General features: G+C 40.5%; 1 protein-coding gene across 1 annotated transcript; it reads left to right on the top strand.

Annotated features, from left to right (window-relative positions):
* Positions 1–10,756: 10,756 nt before the first annotated feature.
* LOC140996478 (corticotropin-releasing factor-binding protein-like) lies at positions 10,757–20,007 on the top strand. Its single transcript, XM_073466896.1, has 7 exons — positions 10,757–10,837; positions 10,969–11,056; positions 11,557–11,714; positions 13,396–13,606; positions 15,750–15,904; positions 18,032–18,152; positions 19,853–20,007. The coding sequence occupies exons 1-7, from the start codon at positions 10,757–10,759 to the stop codon at positions 20,005–20,007; spliced, it is 969 nt and encodes a 322-aa protein (XP_073322997.1).
* The last annotated feature ends 439 nt before the right edge of the window (positions 20,008–20,446 follow it).

The raw sequence follows: 20,446 nt of genomic DNA, 5'->3' as shown, positions 1-20,446 counted from the left end.
TTGTTTTTTTGTCACATGTGGATCAGAATCCCCAGAGGCGGAAACAGTGAAGTCACAGTGAATGTATGGGAAGAGAATCATTATGTTGTGTCAGTGTAAACCAGAGTAAATCTGTAATGTAAACGGATGTTTAACCCATTTATTTGCTGAAAACAGTTCAGCAAGCCATCTCAGTCTGACATTTAATTTAAAAATAAATGGACTTCCCCCAGTACACAAAAAGAAAAAACAAATTAATGCCATTTTTTCTTACTTTAATGATGGTCCCTAACTCAAACTCATTGCTTGATTGTCTTATACTGTATCTACACTCCCCATCCCATCCCAGCTCCAGCCTCGCAGTAGTCTATCTTTTTTTTTCAGAATGAATGCAGGTGGCACACCTACCATGCAGAGGCATGACAGCAGTTGATCAAACATTATAACCACAGCCAAACTGACTGCTGCTCCACCCATCCAGGCTGGAGCTGCAGCGGTGTTGTTCTGGTACATCTAGCTCTATGTGTGGCTCAGCCCACCAGATCCAGCCCTGTGCTGACTACTGTGTCCTGGGCTGCAGTAACAGATGTGAAATCACATTACCCAAACGCTGCAATTAGTCTCACTCGCTCGCGGGTTAATGAGTTTGTGGAAATGTGCGACCCATTCCTCATTAGGTAATTTCTCATGCACTGATGAGAGAGGGAGAGAGATGTGGGTATAGCAACTCAGTGGAAATGGCACGTGGTCTGCTGCAATGCATACTGTAAAGCTGCTGGACAATTATGGGAGGACATTCATCACCTCATCATGGATCATGGGATGAGACCTGCATGCAGGGTTTTCTGTCTGAGAATCCACCGTTTACGCCATCAAGTCTTCTGCATTTTGCATCCAAAAGTTCAATAAGAGAAGCATCTACGGCCTGCTGGGGGTTACATCAGTCTGTCTCATTATGGACTGGCTTTGCTTATTTCCCTGCTGTGAGGCTGGGGAGTCTGTGTGTGAATAGACAGCCCAGGGCAAACCTCTGTCAGGACACAATGGACGACAACAAAAGAACTAATTAGCAATCAATTACCGACATGTTTCTGTCCTGCACCTTTTATCTGGTTAGAGTGGAGAGCAGGTTACCACTCGACATGTCCCATTCACACACACACATACACACACCACCTGCTGCCTATGTATGTGTGGGGGCTGCAAATGTGTGCGTTTTCTTGGTGAATTTGGATTATTGCAGGGATGTGTGGGGTAACCCGGTGATATGTGCAAGAAAATGTGTGACACAAAGGTGACAAATCTTCCAACTAATCTAATTAAGGCCTTCAGAGGAAGTTGCTTTCCACCATGTCTGCACCTAAGAGTGTAAAAGATAGTTGTTCATTAGCCTCATCAGTCTCTAAATTCTCCTTTGTTGCATCTCATTGCTTCTCTTCATTGTCGTGATCCAAGTTGAGACCGAGGAGGAAAATTCTTGCATTACAGAATTTTTCAATCTACATCTTCATAAAAAACCAACATAGATGAAGTAGGTTTGGTCCTAACCTAATTTGGCCATGTGGCTTGTTCATTTCAGCATCTCCCTCTCCACACACACACACAGACACACACATGCACACACACACACAGTGACATCTGGGGGAAAGTGTGCTGTGAGGAGGCTGCGAGTGCCTCTCATGATAACAACTCTGCATCTCAACAACCTGCATCCATCATCATCAACACTAACATCTGCTCTGAGCCTCAGCCTTAAATCTCTTTCTACCCCCCCAACCCTTTACCTCCCTCTACTTTTCACCCTCTCTCCCCCTTTCTTACTCTCTCCTTCTCCTCTTCTGCTTCTGTTCTGTCCATCATTGTCTGAGGAGAAGCCGCCGTAGCTTTGATTCTGCTCTGACTCTCATCCAGCCTGCAGAATATGTGTGGATGTGTTTTTGTTTCAACCATCCTTAAAATCAATATTTAATGATGATGTTATCAGTGCTTTTATGTGTAATTTAGCCGGAGTGTCAGTATGAATGAGACACTGTCAGCTTTATGGCGTCAAGCATTTATTTTCTGTTAATGGGCGCTCCTGGTGGTATACAAACCAAAACCCAGTGGACGTCTGATGGATTTGTCTGTTTCATTTCTGTTCACGCATGCACTCACAGCCATGCGTGCATGCATATAATAAATATCTACCTACAAATAAACACACACACAAAGCCTAGTTGATTATATAACAATTTGAAAAGAACAAAACATTGCAAATAAAAGCCGTGAATGCTAGAATTTAAAGGTACACTGTGTAGTTTTGGGGAAGACGAAAAAGATAGAAGAGAAAAATCTTCACTGATTGATTTTCATGACTGAATTAACTGAATAACAGTCTAAAAACAACAATTTCATACCGGTTTACTTTGTTTATATTTGCAGGACCCTTATAAGTAGACACCTTTCTAGATTCAAACAGTGTTTTGGGGACCTTATTCCCCTCAAGGATGGCTTAAGGGGAATAAGGGGAAATATATCAAATAGCTATTTTTGTTAGTTTGTATTATTATCTTATAAATGTTAACTCTCTGAGTTTGAATTTATTTTCCAAAACAACATAGTGCCCCTTAAAGGTGACATTCCTTGCTGTGTAAGTCAATGATGTATTGAATGTGACTGCACTGTCTCCCAGTGGTTTGATCTGAAGACACAATCAATCAAAACAACTGTTTGTTTGCATCGCTGATTTTGACATTTTCCAAAATCATGACAATTACTTCACCTCTTCAGCTCTGGGAGCCAACATTTTTGAGAGGCAATAATCATGATAGTTTTCTCAGTCATTTTTCTCCCAATAACAAGCCATTTTTAATCCAATTAGGAGTGCTAACGTGAGAGGCATAATACCACGGCCCCTGGGACAGATGAGAGAATATGCAGGACATTTATCCCGACAGTCAATATTGGATTTCTCACGAAGCAGCTGTGCCTGCTCTCTCTGACATTCTCCACCTCTGCACAGTGATCCGTCCTGATTAAACAGGCTTTTCTACTTTATCAACATTCATTACATGACCTGGTCATGCATGGCCACAGAAGCCAGGAGTATAGCAAAGTTACATGCTTCACGTTGGGGTTTTCCTTCTTTGAATTCAACTGTTATGTGAAAGATGATATATAACACATGGCTGTCTATGTGGTGTTTGATATGAGCAGAAAGGTGTGCAGCGGTATTCCCCAAAAACTTTCCTCTCCCAGATGTTTTACATGTTGAACCTGCTTGCAGGTGGCTAAACTAGTGTTGTGTTATAATATAGTTCTGTGGTTACATTATCCAGCAGTTGTCCTACTTAATTTCCTCATTTGAATCCCATAATTATAATTGAATTTTAAGAAAGAAAAAGTCAGAAATCTGCTTATTCTTCTTATGTTGCTCTGTTCACTCACCTCTTCTAAAATGCAGAAAATATAAGTCAGTGTGCATCACTTCAGGATAAGAAAGCAACAAAGAGCTGTCAGTGGTTTGATGTCAACAGCAGCTAAACATTGCCACCTTCTGGTCGCTGTGGTGAGGATCACACTGCTGTGCAAAAATTTTTCTTTTTTTATTCATTCATACAATTATTTATTTATTTTTCTAATAATCTAGACAGATGGTCAATAGATTTTATCTCATCTCGGTATCACTTAATGAAATATGTCTGTTAACTCCAGAGTCTTACAATTATTGTTCCATCAAAACATGGCTAATAAAACGCAAAAAAATGCATGAAAAAGAGGGCTGCTGTTTATAGCTGATTGCAGTCGATACATTTATGCAGTGCACTGAATCATTGTCATTGAGTGCATTGATTATGTGGACTAATCAATGTTTATTAGGCTGGGTAAGACTGGCCCGACCACAGTGGAGGCTGAATGATGAAGGAACACATTTACTGAGTGTCAGAGGCCCACCCACCTGCCTGAGCAGACATGTTGCAGAGTTTGAGGGGTCTTCAGACTGTATGTTTAAAGAGGCTCTGTGGAGATTCTGTGTTGTGCCCTTAGTGGTCGTTAGTTAATGTTAGCGGACCTCATTTCTAAACTAAGCAGAGAGAGGGAGTGAATGTGCATTAAGTGAGTCCCTCACGAAGAAATTCACAGTCCAGCAGCATTAAACAAGTTTAACAAATCATCCACAGGCTTAAATAGACAACTGAGAGAGACGGGGAAGGTCTAATTTTAACCTCAAGTTACAATCCGCTCACATATGGCCAATAAAAAAGTGATTGATATATGTAAATTGCTACAACTTTCTACGCAGAGCCCCTTTAAGGGACAACACAGTACAGTACACTACAACTACAGTTTATAATGATCAAATTCAGTCAGAACTGAGTCAAATAAGTTTTCTGGCAATCAAGGACAAACAAACAAATACACAGCTTGTCAACAGAGTTAAGAGTAAAATACTACACCTAGGCTTCGGCCACACTACGCATATTTGCAATTAGACTGAGAGAACTTGTGATTAACAACCAATGGTTTGATTTAAAGGTGCAATATGTAAGAATGGGCCACCTGTCCAATCTATAGTCAAAACAGACAGGGGGCAGCACGTCACCAGGGTAACTGCTAACTGCTGCTAACTGTAGCTGCCGTTAGCTAGTTAGCACAATTAGCAAGGCATCTAGTGGTCCAGACTGGGAGCTCGGAGCACCAGGGGAGTGTTGGTGTTGGTGTAGCACAGGAATGTTGGACCAGAACGGGCCGTTCTTAGGTGGTAAGCATGCTAACCTCAGTAGATAACTCTGCAACACAGTACATAGATGGTATAATGTCAAAAACTGTTATTTCCTCACATTCTTCTGATAATTTTAGTTACCTTTTTAAATGTTTTCAACCACATTTCTTACATATTGCAGCTTTAAATAAAATCAAGTGCTAAAAAATCCATTGCATTAGTCCTATCCTTGTCTTTTGTGGTGCTTCTGACCAGAGAGGCCTAACTAATCAGACCATTGGACTCTTGACAGTGTTTCTCTTTCTTTAGGCACACATTCTTCCTTATGCTAACTGCTCCAGTGGCCTCCTAGCTCCAAAAAACCTGGGGTCAAGTTATTTTTGAAATCTGGTTGCGCTGGGTACCATAGTCCACACTGGCCTGGCGAACAGGTGCTTCAGGAACTGACGCACATCAGAGTCTCAAGATACAAAGAGGTCACTGCTGCAACTAAAAGAAAAATTTCCAAGATGTGAGGCGAAAGGCAGCTGTTTGACAAACAGGAGCCTCTTGAGACATTGTATAAATAGCTGCGCAGCCTTCATAAGGAAAGGAAGCGGTCCAGAATCATGTGATGTCTTTGAAAAATCATTTGTTTTCTTCTGACTCCTCTGACCAATCCGTGCATGACAAAAAACAAACGTCACTCTGATACGGATTGTTTGTCTAAGAGAACAAGTCGTCTTACAAGAGAGGATGTTCAATAGTGTCCCTTCATAATTTCAATTAATTTCACGTTGTCATGTGTTTCTCCACCAGGCTAAGCTCACATCTATCAGGCTTTAGGATCAGGCTTGAGTGAGTTGGTAATGAGTGAGCTAACAGGACACATGATGACAGACTGTAGTTGGATCAAGTAAACAAAGAGTATAAATAAAAATGTTGACTTTGCACCAACTGCTTCCAATGATTTTGCTCCCCCAGCCCCGTAGATACATTTTGGCTCTCTGCACTCTGATTGTGTCACTCTGTCTGAATGTGTTTACTTGGGAAAAGAAGTCCCATGTTGCTCCAGAGCAATTATTCCACAGTGCTCTCTGCAATTATACTAATATGTAGAAATATTCTCATCATCTGCATGTACCATCAATCATTACTGCACACTTTGTAAATGTGTTTATTGCTTTAACGAGCCAAGGACTACAAAAAGCTCTTCAGATGATGGTCCAGTGGGTCTTTCTTATACCTCAACATAATAAACATACATTTGGAACAATATCAATATATTCCTGAAGATTAACAGTGGTAAGGTTTTGTCCAGTTACCAAGACAATTATCATGAAGGTTTATTTTGTAGGCTATACCCTGTTATTTGTTACCCTTATAGCATCGCTCTGACTGACCCATAAATTATAATTTGTCCTGACTACAAAATGCATCAGATAAAAGACTTTAACCAGCAAACACAAACCAAACAAACAGGCCAGCATCAGATGGGAGTCACTGGGCCTCCCCTGAAGAACTCCGCTGGAAGGTAATTAAAAGAAGAGTGTGTTATCCATCGCTCCTCATTAATGCACTTTGAATTAACCACTTTCAGAAGAGAGGAATGGGGAGGAGGGGACCAGGGAGAAAATCCATGCAGGCTTTGAAGTAATCTCTCTCTGTCAGGTCGGTCCAAACGGGGAGGGTCGGCTCATTATGGTCCCCACAGGAGATGAATGGGTCAGTCAGGCAGCGAGGAGAGCCGGGCTGGACCGCTGTGCTGACAGACAGATCCACACCCAGGAAGTGTGTGTGTGCGTGTGTGTGTGTGTGAACAACACCGTGAACAACAGTGCCAAATACTTAGCTATATGTGCTTTCTTTGCCAGGGAGCAGGTGTGCAGAAGGAGGTTGCATGCTGGGATACGAGGCAGGGTTAAGACACTGATGTCTGGACTCAACAATCGTTGTAATTTAACTTTGACCACATGGAGGGGAGGGGGGAGTCACATCTGGCCAGCTGAGGCAACCATCACAGACACTGAAATTGTTCTTAAGTGCTTCTGAAAATTTCTGATGAACTGACTATTGCTGCATTTTTAAGAAGATTGTAGTGAATTATTGTGTAATTTATGCATAGCTCGCATTGTAACTAACCTCATGTAAGATGTGCCTACATTTGCCAGCAGATGGTGTTGAAGTCTTGCAGCTGGTACATCCATTTACATTTATTCTAATAGTGAGGGCATGAAGCTTTCTTTATTCATTCAAACATATTTGAATTTAGTTTTCACCAACGTCAGAGCAGGGACGTGTGCCACAGTCTGTGTACCGAACACAATTCACTGATCCTAACGCCTTATTTTTGTATGCATGCGTCTGTCTGTGTTTTTACGTCACGTATAAATAGGCCACTTTTGCATGCTGCCATGTTTTCCTAATGTAATTATTTGTTGATTTAATCTGGCCTTTATTGCTTTTTTGTGCAATGTGAAGAGAGAGTGCAGAGAAAGTTCATCTGTGGGCAGCACAGGATTTTAATTCATTCATTCAGGATTTTCAGTGAAAGGGTGGGGGCTTGATATGGAAAGAGAGTTTAAACATGATTATATAATATTAGATTAGATGATGAACGCTGTGAATAGACCAGCATAATGTGAATTGATATATCTGTTCATCATTTAGAGCAGTATAATGAGACTGTGGGGTTACTTGTTCATTAAAATCCATCGATTCATTTAATAAATTGGATTTAAACAATTACAGTATGTAATGCGGCACCACATCACACACATCGCAGCATTTGTGTTGAAAGCACTTGCAACACATGGCACTGCGTGAAACACACACCTACGCACACACTATCCAGCATTTTCCTAACATTTTCCTCTTCCTCTGCCGTCATTCAGATTAGCAAAACACACTTCAGAGACAGACCCTGGTTAATAGGATCTGACATCTTCTTAGCACAATAACTTTGTCAGACAACTCATTATTATCACTGACCACTGGCTTTTAAATGAAAGTAATACACCTTGAATAGGTCATCAACATTGTAGGATAACAGGCTGAGGGGCTGTTAGACCTAATGTTTTTCATTACGTTCATTATTGTTTTGTTTTTTTGGTCTGTAGTGCTGTGTGTGGCGTCACGGACCTTCATCACTGTGAGAAAATGTCAGCTATTATTAGCTTGAGATAATTGCAGGCCAGAGTTTCACACACAGTCTCTGAGCACTGACAGGATGATCATCATCTCTGACACTCAGCTGTGTCTGAGTTTGACCTTTCCCAATGGCAGCGTGGACACTCACAGTTAGTCTAATCTGAGTGAATTTGCTGTGTCACTACAAACCAAATTACACCACAGCTCCCCTCTCTCTCTGTGCGACTCTTTCTCACTTCCTACGTTCAGTGATCTGCTCCTTTTGGCTCTTTGTGATTCGCAACATGTGATTCTCTACAGTTTGTCATTGTTTTGTTAAAAAGTGTTGTCAATCACGTTGAATAACGTTGTAATACATGCAGGTGGAGCATCACTGGTTAATTATTACCTGTTACCTGTATAAGAGGCAAGTGAATGCCTCTCCACACAGACATGCAAGCAACAACACAACCACACACTTTCTCACCACTCTAAATATAATGATACATATGATACTATGTAGGTTGGGAAAAGAAATTTAGAAACTAGGAAGTATTTACAATATTGATAAGGTAGCAATATAAACTCAGAAATATTTATTTAATATATTTCAATCGTTAAATAAATAATTCTCAGAGGAAAATCCCCTGAACACTGTTTGAAGCTTGAAAGGTGGCAGGGTCCGCCAAATATAAACAAAGTAAATCAATATGAAACTGTGTTGTCCTTTAAGGTCAGTGTGTTTATTCAGTTTAATCAGTCATTAAAACTAAGAGAATTTTTTGTTTTTGTTTGTTTAGGCATAAGATTTTTCTCTTCTGATAAATTTCCTTCCAAAAACGACATACTGCTCCTTCAAGATACAAACAACATTAAAAACGTGAATATAACAATAAATACCATCAATTAAGAAAAAGCCACATGACTAAAGAAACGCTCAAATGCCGTGATTATATAAAGCTACAGTGCTTCAGGTTGCTCCAAGTATAAACGTAGGGAATCTAGCTAACGTTAGCATTTAACCACTTCCTCGTTGACATTATCATTTAATTACATCAAGTGTGTTTCACTTCCATTTTTAGATAAATGTGTCAAAAGATGCGTTAATTAATTTGCACCTTTTTTAATCGTATCGTGTGTGGCTGTGGTTTGATGCTAATGTAAGCTGTTGTCTCTAACGGAAGCTAGAGACAACTGCTTGATGTCAGAGGAAAATGGCAGCCGTGGGGATATGGTCTAGCCTATTCAAGGCTTTAAAAACAAGCAGTAAAATCTTAAAATTAATTCAAAAACTCACAGGTGAGCAGTGAAGGGCAGCAAGGATTGGTGTAAACTGGTCGCTTCTCTTTGCACGTATAATTAGCCCATATGATTATGCATGTGTGCTTGAGTTAAAGTCACAGAGTAACTGGTTACAGAATGTTTTACCCATACTGACCATACTACGCCTGTAGAAATACTGTAATGAGGATGCTGATTGAACATGTTGATTGGCTTTTGCTACCACCAAATCTCTCTGCTCAAAACTCTCAGTTCAGAAAGACAGTTAACAAAAACTTTGCCATGGTTTGTCCATAATGATAGCTGCAGAAGCTTCTTTTAAAGTACCCAATTTCCTTTGATGTTTCTCCTGTCTTGCTCATGCTAATAACCAGCACAGTGAATCAGAAGTTGGAAATTAAACTGGTTTGACTTGTTTATGTAAAGGCCATGAGTCACTGACCCAAGAGCAAAGAGAAGGAAGAGAGGAAGAGGCTGGCAACTCTGTGTGTGTCAGTCAAGACAGATGATAGTCCAGGCAGTCCCTGTCTCCTGAAGATAACGTTTATGACAGAGGGGTTGAGAAAAATTGTTTTTTTTTTTTTAAATACAGCATTACAGCTAGCACGTAACATTAAATCAGGCCACCACTTCTCCATGATCCCTCACTGGCTTCCCACTCACAAGCACTGCAAGTTGTTTTGTTTTGAATGCCTGGTGGACAAACAATCATAACACAGGTCACTGCGCCGCATGTGTGTCCCTGTTCCATCACTTAGTCCCTTACAAAATAAGCACATATGAAGTTCATGATTTCACTTTAAAGGTGACATATGTAAGAATTGGCCACCAATTTTCATAGGGGGCATCATTTCACCAGAGAAACTGCTAACTGCTGCTAACTGTAGCTTGTTAGCTCAGTTAACCGTGCAGCTAGTGGTTGGAACAGGGGACAGAACGGACAAGGGCTAGCTGGTTAACATGCTAACTTTAGTAGATATCTCTACAGACGTCTTTGACACGATGACAAAATTCTTATTTCTTGTTATAATTAGTTAATTTCTTTTTAAAACTAAAATTCTTGCACATTGAACCTTTAACTTTAAATTTCCCAAAACATACATGTGCCTGTCTGTGACTTTATCATGTGATTATATTATGTTATTTATCAGGGACATTTATCAACCACACTGGTATAAATAAGTCTGTAAGGTTTATCTGCCCAGATGTGCAAAGGCACTCCATAAATACAAGCTTATATGTAAAAGTATTTATTAGATGTGAAAAATGTTGCACATCTGAGATACTTACATGTGCTTTGTTTTGTTCTTGATAGCATCCTCTATTTTTTCTTTATTGTAATGTGAGCGCCACGATAATGTTATAAACTCCGCATAACAAGCAATCTTATGTGGTCAAGAGTTGTAATCAGATTTCTTTTTTATGCAGCCAAGCACATGTAACTCTAAGTTAGCCAAGTGTCCTAATGCTGGTGAGAATGACAGGTTTTCACATGTGATTAAAATGACTCTGCTCAGTATTTGCCAGTGACCCTCTGATGTAGGCCTGCCTGTCTGCCTGCATGCCTGCCTGTCTGCCCGCCTGCCTGTCTGTCTGCGCTGCTATATAAGCTCCCACCTCTCAGGCAGAGCCGTTGTTTCCCCCTCTGCTCCAGAAAACACTTTGCGGAGAGTCTCAGACTTCAGGATGTCGGTGTCTCCGCGCACACAGCTGTTCCTCTTCCTCATCTCCCTCTCGTCCAGGATGGGGCTCAGTCGCTACATTGAGGTGAGAGTTTTGGATTGTTAAAACCATTTTAATCCCACATTGCCTCAGTTTAAGTCTGGCAGGTTAAACGTGATGTCGAGAAAGTTTAGTTGAGAATTTGACGAGTGTTTTTCTGTCACGTTTCCATGCAGGACAACGACGCTTCAGATGGATTATATTCTCTTCTCAGCTTGGACCAGAAAAGAGATTCAGAGGATTTTATTTTCCGCCGACCTCTCAGTGAGTAAACAATGGCTTTATTCAGCAGCTGATTATGCTTAACACTGTTTACAGACTTGGCAAACAACAAGTAAACTCTTTGCTTGCTTTAAAGTATGTGAAGTGATGAATTTGAAACAGATTTATTCATTGAAACTCTCCAACAATTTGTCAAATAATCACTTCATCCATGCCTACATCTTTATAGCACACTGTACGTGCAGTTAGTGTTTGTCCTAAAAGTGTGCACAGCAAAACGTTAGAAATGAACTCCAAGTCCACTTCCTTCAGAATTAATTAACACTTCTAGATATTTTTGGCACAAACTCCCCAGAACAACACCAGCTCTACTGTATGAGCAGAGAAAACAACTCTAAGACTTGTTAGGTTTGACCATAAAGCTGATCACACTTTGAGTTCATGAGGATTTTTTTAAGATCCCACGAAAGCCTTAATGTTTGCTTGTGGTCCAAAAGCTGTTTTGTGAACACCTCCTCTAAGTAATGTGTGTGGTTTTGCAGGATGCTTGGACATGCTGGCCACTGAAGGCTACTTCACCTTCACGGCGTCTCAGCCACAGCTGGCCTGTGCTGCCTTCATCATCGCCGAGCCCAGTGAGGTCATCAGTCTGGAGCTCTCTGACGTCAACATCGACTGCGGCGCCGGAGACTTCATCAAGGTTGGCAAAAAAATAACACCCACACACATCCCCAACTCCTCCGCGAGTGGGGGACAGGAAGTCCAGGGCTTTGCTGAATCCTATTTCATCTTCTTCTGCTTGATTAAAACGGTGCCAAACAGGGTTAAGGCAGCATTTAAGGGCCAAACATCCAAACACTAGATCCTCTCTGCATTGGTCACATTACCCAGAGCAAGTGGTGGGAAGAGAAGGCTTTAGTTCTGGAGCCAAGCCTGCCAGTTACGTTTCGGTTTCAGTCCATGTGGGCCAGAGTGGTAAAAGGCATGTCACAGAGAAAACTTTGTAATAACAACCACAGGATGGACCGAAACCTTAAGATGCTCGACACAACTAAGCAGCACACCTCTTTGTTTTTGAGCACAATGATGAGATTTACAGAATATTTATAGAACAAAATTAATGTTGGATTATGGTTTTAATTAAATATGGTTCGTGACACAGCAGTGTGGATGGCGCTGCAGATCGTATTGGACTAATAGTCTCAGAAAAGACACGTTAAGTAATGTCCCCATAACTTTATCTTAAATTTGCCAACGTATGCTTTTGCTAATCAAAATCAGTGAACCGTTTAATCAAGTTTATTAAAAAACATGAGGATTATTGGGAGACTGGCATATTGATCAACCAGCCCAGTAACCAGAATTAAATGTTGGCATTGTAAGATTGTGTAAACCACGGATACGTAAAATTTGGATATTCATACTTTTTTTTCCTACAATGTGCACGTTCAGACTACATGTATATTAGCTGACTTGCCTATCAGGAGGATGAGGGGATGGTTGACCACAGTTTGCTTTCTTTATTTCAGCCAGGTATTTTTGATCAGAACAGTTTCCAGCCATGTTTTTGTTAACAAAACCAGGTATTTTAAGCCAAAACATGGTCTTTTCTTACCTTAACCAAGTGGGTACCTAAACCTAACCAAACCTGAAGCACAGCATTGTCACAACATGAAAGTGAAATGTTCAACATATTAATGATTTGCAGAAGCAAGAGCCGGTAATACAAAATCCAGTTGCTTAGGTTGACTAAACAAGTACAGCATTTACACCCTCTAACACAGTACGAAGTAACTAAGGTGGTTGTACACACTTTAAGTTGATTTGTGGTCAGCCAATAAACACAGAGAAGAAGAGGAAGAATAACAACAACACCATCAAGAAGAAGAAGAATAACAACACCATCAAGAAGAAGAAGAAGAATAACAACAACACCATCAAGAAGAAGAAGAATAACAACAACACCATCAAGAAGAAGAAGAAGAATAACAACAACACCATCAAGAAGAAGAAGAAGAATAACAACAACACCATCAAGAAGAAGAAGAAGAATAACAACAACACCATCAAGAAGAAGAAGAATAACAACCACCAGCAACAAACACCAACAGCAACATCAAGATGAAGAAGAAGAAGAAGAAGAAGAAGAACAACAACAACAACAACAAATAACAATTGCACATATTATATTGCACATTTGTAGAGGCACTAGAATAATTCACCTACATGGATAATTATTGTGTCAAGAGCTCAACACTGTCCTTCAATTGACAGAAATCCCTCAAAATCAAAGTGATTTTGATTTGTGTATGATTTTCAGTTTTTTATAGAAACCTGGCATAGTTAATATGTTCTCCACACCATGTATATTCCTCCTACAGATGTTTGACGGCTGGGTTCTCAAGGGAGAGAAGTTCCCCAGCAGACAGGACCACCCGCTTCCTCTCCACCAGCGCTACACAGACTACTGCTCCTCCACAACACCGGGAGCCGTCAGCCGCTCGTCTCAGAACGTCGCCATGGTCTTCTTCCGCATTCACAGCCCTGACAGCGGCTTCACCCTCGCTGTCAAGAAGCTACACAACCCCTTCCGTGAGTCCTGCTGCACATCCTTGAGGGATAAAAAGTCTAAAAGCAAAGCAAACAGAGACAACATCCATGCAAATAAAAACCAAATTGCCAACAATAAAAAATAAATCATGAGAAAGAAAATTTAAACAAGCACCAAGGCCTTGCTTCTAAATCAAATTTGTCTTATTTATTCTTATAAGTGTTTTTAGAAGAAGGGCTACTGTGTGCATGCATGTGTGTCCTTCCTGGTCATCTGCGCTTGGTTGAGCATTAATCAAGGCCGAGAGCGACAGGAGGAGATTGAATGAGAGGGATGCACCTGTTTTCCAGCTGCTTGGCAAACACGGTGTTAACACTGTGTCAAGCAACATAACAATCACAGTGTGTGTAGGTTCGCACTGAAATGACGCCTTAGTGTGACGCTTTGACGATTGCCTTCGTCTTCATCCACATCAATGTAAATCCACAGGACCGCTCGATAAAGTTTAACAGTTTACTTTGCCAAAAGGAAATGTGGTACAGAAAAATTGTCCAATATCAAAAGTTATTAATGACTAGAGCAAGAATCGTTCCACAGTTAGAGGTAAAAAAAAAACTGTTTCTCATCTCCCCTTGCCTGACTGCACAGGGGGTAACCACCTGCAAAACTAAACTATTCTCACAAGGCTTTCAAAATAAAGTAGCGCTTTAGTACTAAGAAATGATACCTTCCAAAATATCTACACATTTTAAAGACATTTTAACTTATTGCTCACTGCAGATATGAACCGTGGAAGTATCAACGTGCAAAAATGGCAATATTTTTTCCACTTGCTTCTTAATCTCTGTAAATTTCTGTTATACAAATGAACCTAAATTATTAGATGTAAATTACTCAAACATCAGATAGACTGCATTTAGGCTCCTTCAGTCTGGCTGTAAGACAAAGACAAACAAAGAGAGAGCACTGGCACGAAAAAAAGTCTGAATGAATGGATTTTTTCAAGGGAAAACTCTCAAAAAGGCCAGCCTGTGAGGTTTTATTCATATATTGACCATTAACTGCAGCTGTACACAATAAAAAAAATCATTTCAACTGATCACAAGTCTTTGAGGCTTTACAAGGTGGGTAAAACTGGTCATAAATAGCATACATATACATGCAATGATGCGGTAAACACTATAAATGACATATTATGTCCCTTAACAAATACAGTAAAGACACATTTTTAAAGAAAAGGTACACATTTCACCTGATTTCAAGACACTCCCTTTGGAAGTCATTTTTGAAAATGCTGTGATGCAGTGATGAGGGGCACTAATGTGTTTTAGACCTAGTATGCTTTTTCATTTTTTTCATGTCCTTCAGTGTTTCATATTTGTTCTTGTACATGTAAAAGGTCTTTAAAGTAAGATAGTCAAAGTCCAAAACCAACAGAAGCTCCTCTCTGCTCCTGAAACACCTTGTCAGTAGTCCCGCCTTTAATTCTGTGACTTTGTGACATCACACTACGTCACTATGTCACACATTTGCATAATTTATGCCTAGCAGCTAGTTGGGCATGTAAGAATTGACTTAGCACAGCTGCTCTGCAGGCGTGTGTGAGCTGACCAATCAGAGCAGGCTGGGTATTTGGGAGGGTGAGCCTTAAAGAGACAGGAGCTAAAACATAGGGATTTTATATATAATCTTTCTGTTTCTTTGTAAATGTGAGTGACAGTTGGAAAATGATACAGATAGACGACGGTTAAAAGTCATTAATCAGGTCTTTAAATGTTGCACTTGCAGAACAAATAATGCTCGATAATATTAATCCTAACATTCTCCCCTCAGCTTTGATTGGCACGGCTCCTTCACCACGAAAATGTCTCTAAATGAACAACATGCCCGCAGGAGTAAAGTGTTCCGACTCCTGTTGGTGCCTGTCTACTCTACCATACTGTTATCAATTCAAATTTCATTATTTTCTTATCTTTGTCATCAGAACTGGAATTGGATTTCCATGCTCAGCCCTAATTGTGTCCCCGCCCCGCAGTCAGCCTTGATTATGTCAAATTTGTGACATGAGGTTTCAGTAATGAGTTTCTCTGGTGATGGGGAACTGTTAATTCAAAACCTCTCCTCCTCTGTGTGTGTGTGTGTGTGTGTGTGTGTGTGTGTGTGTGTGTGTGTTTGTGTGTAAAGCCTGTAACATAATGTCTCAGAGTCCAGAGGGCAGCTTCACCATGGTGATGCCACACCAGCGCAGGAACTGCAGCTTCTCCATCATCTACCCCGTGGAGATCCGACTGACAGAGCTCAGCTTGGGGCAGGCCAAGAGCAATGAGCTCAGCCCACAGGTGAGATACACACACACACACACACGGACACACAAAAAGACAGACAGACTTCCCCCTTCCTCTGTGAAAGAAGTACTCTTGCTTTACTTACATTTTTCTTGAAATAAACAAATTTATAGTGCACACAGACATAATGGTACAGCAGAAACACATTATGTCCCTCAACAAGTACAGACCCTTCTTGGCCATAAAGAGAGTTGTAATCACACAGACAGTGGTTTCTATGTTATTATAGCTTGACATTAACTTTTTTTTTTCTTATTAAAGTTTCAGTTCACCACTGAGATCCATCAGCCTCCAGTCAAAACTAATAACATTTACCAAGCATGAACCATAATCGGAGGGGAAATATTTGTTCCAGTAACCTAATTCCAGACTTCTGAGAGGCTGCCCACATCTAAGATTTATGTGAATGTGAATTACCCCAGTTAGAGAAACACTTGATCCTGCAGAGCTTAGTAGGTATGATTGGAAGTCTGCTGTAGCAGGTGCAGCAACGTCTAATCAGACGTCCATGGTCTAACTAGAAAAAGTGAAAACACCTGTGTGGGGGTCTATGTAGGGACTTCAGTCAGCTACTGTCATGAGCAAAATGAAGCATTAAACGTTACAACAAATTGTTAAGCCTTCATGTTGAATACCCAAGACGTTCAGTTTCTGATGGATAACATAGTGGCATCATTTCAAATTGCAGTAAAGAAAAACTAACAATGCATCAGATGACACTGTGAGATGGCTGCAACTTTATTTATTTATTCCGGTGGCTAAAGAGCCAGATATTTCCCTCAGGAGTTAGTAAGAGACCAAAACCGAACTGAAAGAGAGTGAATATTGGACTTAGAGGGCTTGAGTGAGCGCAGGGACGAGTGACACACTTGCGCATATTTACCTCTGCCTCTGGGTTGGGTTTCCGTCACATCCAATCAGGATAGAGGCTGGAAGGTTAGGATTGCTTCAGGATAGAAGCAATGTGTATCCTCTCCGGCTCCACCATCTCGTCCAAATCTGGTCACTTGTGGCTCCAAATAAAGAAGATAGCAACTGCCATGATGCCAAATGGTAGTCCGTAAACCAATGGGTGACGTCATGGTGGGTTTACACATAAAAAAGTCCCCAAACACTGTACAAGACTACAAAAAGTTACAGCAACAAGTGCAATTTGAACCTATTTACAGTCATGATTACTACTGCTGCTACAATTTATGCTACAACCACCAGTAAGTCAGTACCAGTTAAAAGCTGAACTTGAAGCGGACCATAATTGTTCACAAAGCTGCAACATGTGAAGTAAATCAAAAAATAAGAAATCCTAGTAAAAGGGGAAAAGAACAATATAAATACTTCAAGTGTTGTAATAAAGACATACTTAATGGCTCAAAGCTACACTTCCAAAAACTTCAGTAATAAACAACACATGAAGCCCAAATCCTTTTTAAGATGGGTGGACAGAAATGGTGTTGGCAGCTCGTCTGACACCAGCTGCCAGACTGCTGACAATACTATCCCTTGCTAACATCTGGCTTTTGCGTGATGAACTATGCGATGCTGGGCCAAATACCACAACCTGACAATTCTACTTGAATATTGAGGAAGGTTGTAAGTGATCCGAAGTCAAGTGTTACAATTTCAAAGATAAATTGCCCGAACATTTTCCAGGCAAATACAGCTGCATGTAATCATAGTTTTTAATAAAAAGTCAGTGACAAAAGAGGAGAATGGATCAAAACCTGATGGACAAAGGATTGAAACTTGAGGTTGAGGGTGTAAAACATTTTGAATGCATTTTCTTCCATATTAAACATCTTTTTTATTTTATTCTTTGGAACCTGCATCTTAACATTTCTGTTTGCTCTGGCTAGCTTTGCAGTGTTAAATTTTTTTGGTTCATTACAGACACCAACCACAGCTTAAAATCCAGGGACATCATATCTTCTCCTTCCCCAACTGGTCATTTTCTTCTTACTTGTGTTTAATGGCTTGCATGCAACACTAAACTCTCAACATATAGCCCTCAAAAAATTCCCAGGATACCTTTAATATGGTACTTACATATACAGACTTGATAAGTTACCTACTTGCCTCAGCTGCACTCCAGTACCAGAATATTTTGTTGTCTATTTTTTACAGAGGCAGGTGTGGTCGGGCTGTTCGGGGTCCGGTGACTATGTGGAGCTGCTCGGGGGAAATGGGGTGGACACCTCAAAGATGTTCCCTGTCGCTGACCTGTGTTTCTCCCTCAGTGGGCTTGGTGAGTCTGAGACCCTCCAGCTTACATCCAGAACTTGTCATGTTCATTTTAAGGTTTCCATCTGCACAATGACAACTTGGAAATCTGATTTCTTGTCCTGAAAAATGTACTAATATACTCTACTATGCTATATTATGTTATGCTGTGCTTAAAACCTATTTTACACTACTGCTCAAAAGTTTGGGGTCACCCAAAAAAATTCATGTTTTCCATGAATGCTCACACTTGAATTTGTTAAAATGAGTTGCCAATGAATACAATATATAGTCAAGACATTGACAGGTTAGAAATAATGATTTTTTTGTCAAAGAATCCTCCATTTGCAGCTTTTGCCTCGCAGACTTTTGGCATTCTAGCTGTCAATTCGTTGAGGTAAATTTCACTCCATGTTCCCTGAAGCACCTCCGACAGGTTGGATTAGCTTGACGGGCTCTTCTTACGTACCATGCGGTCAAGCTGCTCCCACAGCAGCTCAGCATGGTTGAACTCTGGTGACTGTGCTGGGTACTCCATTAGAGACAGAATACCAGTGACCGCTTCTTCCCTCAGTAGTTCTGTATAGTTTGGAGCTGTGAGTCATTATCCTGCTGTAGGATGATGTTGGCTCCAATCAAACACCGTCTTCAGGGTATGGAATGGTGTTACGAAATGGAGTGATATCGTTCTTTTTTCAAGATGCCTTTAACCAATTGCAATTCTCCCACACTCATGTCGCATGTCCATCACTCCTCAAGCATCTTGATTTCATTTGTTCATTTGTTCTGCCTCTCACAAATGTTCTTCTATGTGAACCTCAAACTTTCGTCTGTCCATAACACTTTGTTCCCAGGCTTGGTCTGTCCAATGTCTGTGTTCTTTTACCCATTTTAATCCTTTTCTTTTATTGGCCAGTCTCAGATGTGGCTTTTTCTTTGCTACTCTGCCAAGAAGGCCAGCATCCTGGAGTTGCCTCCTCACTGCTGATGTTGAGACTGGTGTTTTGCGGGTACCATTTAATGAAGCTGCCAGGTGCCTTTTTCTCAAACTAGAGACTCTGATGTACTTCCTCCCACTTCTCTTGCTGTTCTGGGTAGAGTCAATTTGCGCTGTTCTGTGAAGGGAGTAGTACACACTGTTCAAGTTTTTTTTGGCACCCCAAACTTTTGAGTGGTGGTGAACTATGCTATGCTATCCCTGAAGCCTACAGTGCTGTCTTGTGCCATGCTTTGCGATGCCTTTTCGCACCATTTTCAGTTTTTACTCATTTTCATGGAAAATTTCCTGAAAGTTTTTAAGACAGTTTGACACATTTCACCATGCGTGGTGACAAAACATTTAAACTGAGTTCAAACTGCATTGATCCCAAACTTTAAAACAACAGTGTTTCAGCAGCAGGGTCCTCTCATGAACTCGAAATACTAGACTGTGCTGCTCAAAATAACACTAAGAACACCCCACATGATTAAATCACCAAAACATTGCAATGCGAATTGTGTTTTATGATCACCATGATTGTATTATTATAAAAATAAACACTAATAACTTCCCATATTTTAGAAAATCTTTTTTTCTTTTTTACTGAATTATTATTATACAATCTTTATTTATTCACCTGGGTTGCCATAGAAAAGAGTCCAGGCTAAAAAACGGCTGGCTGGTGAGCAAGAATGCTCTGTTTGTGCTCCAGTGTAAAGCGTCTGCTTTTCTCTTTGGCCCTTCAGCCCAGATGAAGATTGGTTGTGATAACTCGGTGGTGAGGCTTGTGTCCAGTGGGAACTATATCAACCGTGTTTCCTTCCAGTACCGACTACTGGAACAACACGAGCTCCCCAAGACCCGAGAGAACAGTCTGGATAACTACTGCAGTGTGGAATGAGATCCAACACACACACACACACACACACACACACACACACACACACACACACACACACACACACACACACATAATCACACAATCATCCATCTCTCTGTAAATACACCAGTTTGACGAATGACAACAATAAATATTTTGTATTGTTTTTGCCAGATGTTTTATTTAGTGTCCTGATCATGTTAGCTCTGATCTTAGTTTATTTATTTGAGGAATTTCCTCTCAGATTTATGGATTCTTTTTTAGTTGTTTGTCAAGAAAATCTGTGGTAAATTATGACCTTTTTCTTAGCAAGAGCATTCATTTCAAAACTCTCCGGTTCTTCGTTTATATCAGTTTCAGTATTCACCGGGAGGTTTAACATTGCTGCTGTCTCTTCTGTTTATATTGCCTTGACAACTTGAAAATAAATATGACTTGCATGATAAAGCACATTTTTGAC

The sequence above is a fragment of the Pagrus major genome, chromosome 5, assembly GCF_040436345.1.
Source record: "Pagrus major chromosome 5, Pma_NU_1.0".
NCBI lineage: Eukaryota > Metazoa > Chordata > Actinopteri > Spariformes > Sparidae > Pagrus > Pagrus major.
This window is presented reverse-complemented; position numbering and strand designations above follow the sequence as displayed.

What these genes read in the sequence shown, in the direction of transcription:
- LOC140996478 (XM_073466896.1), top strand. Translation starts at nt 10,757, where the DNA reads ATGTCGGTGTCTCCGCGCACACAGCTGTTCCTCTTCCTCATCTCCCTC. An exon ending in GAAGCTACACAACCCCTTCC is followed by an intron (nt 13,607 to 15,749) that starts GTGAGTCCTGCT and finishes TTGTGTGTAAAG; the next exon opens with CCTGTAACATAATGTCTCAG. An exon ending in TTTCTCCCTCAGTGGGCTTG is followed by an intron (nt 18,153 to 19,852) that starts GTGAGTCTGAGA and finishes TTGGCCCTTCAG; the next exon opens with CCCAGATGAAGATTGGTTGT.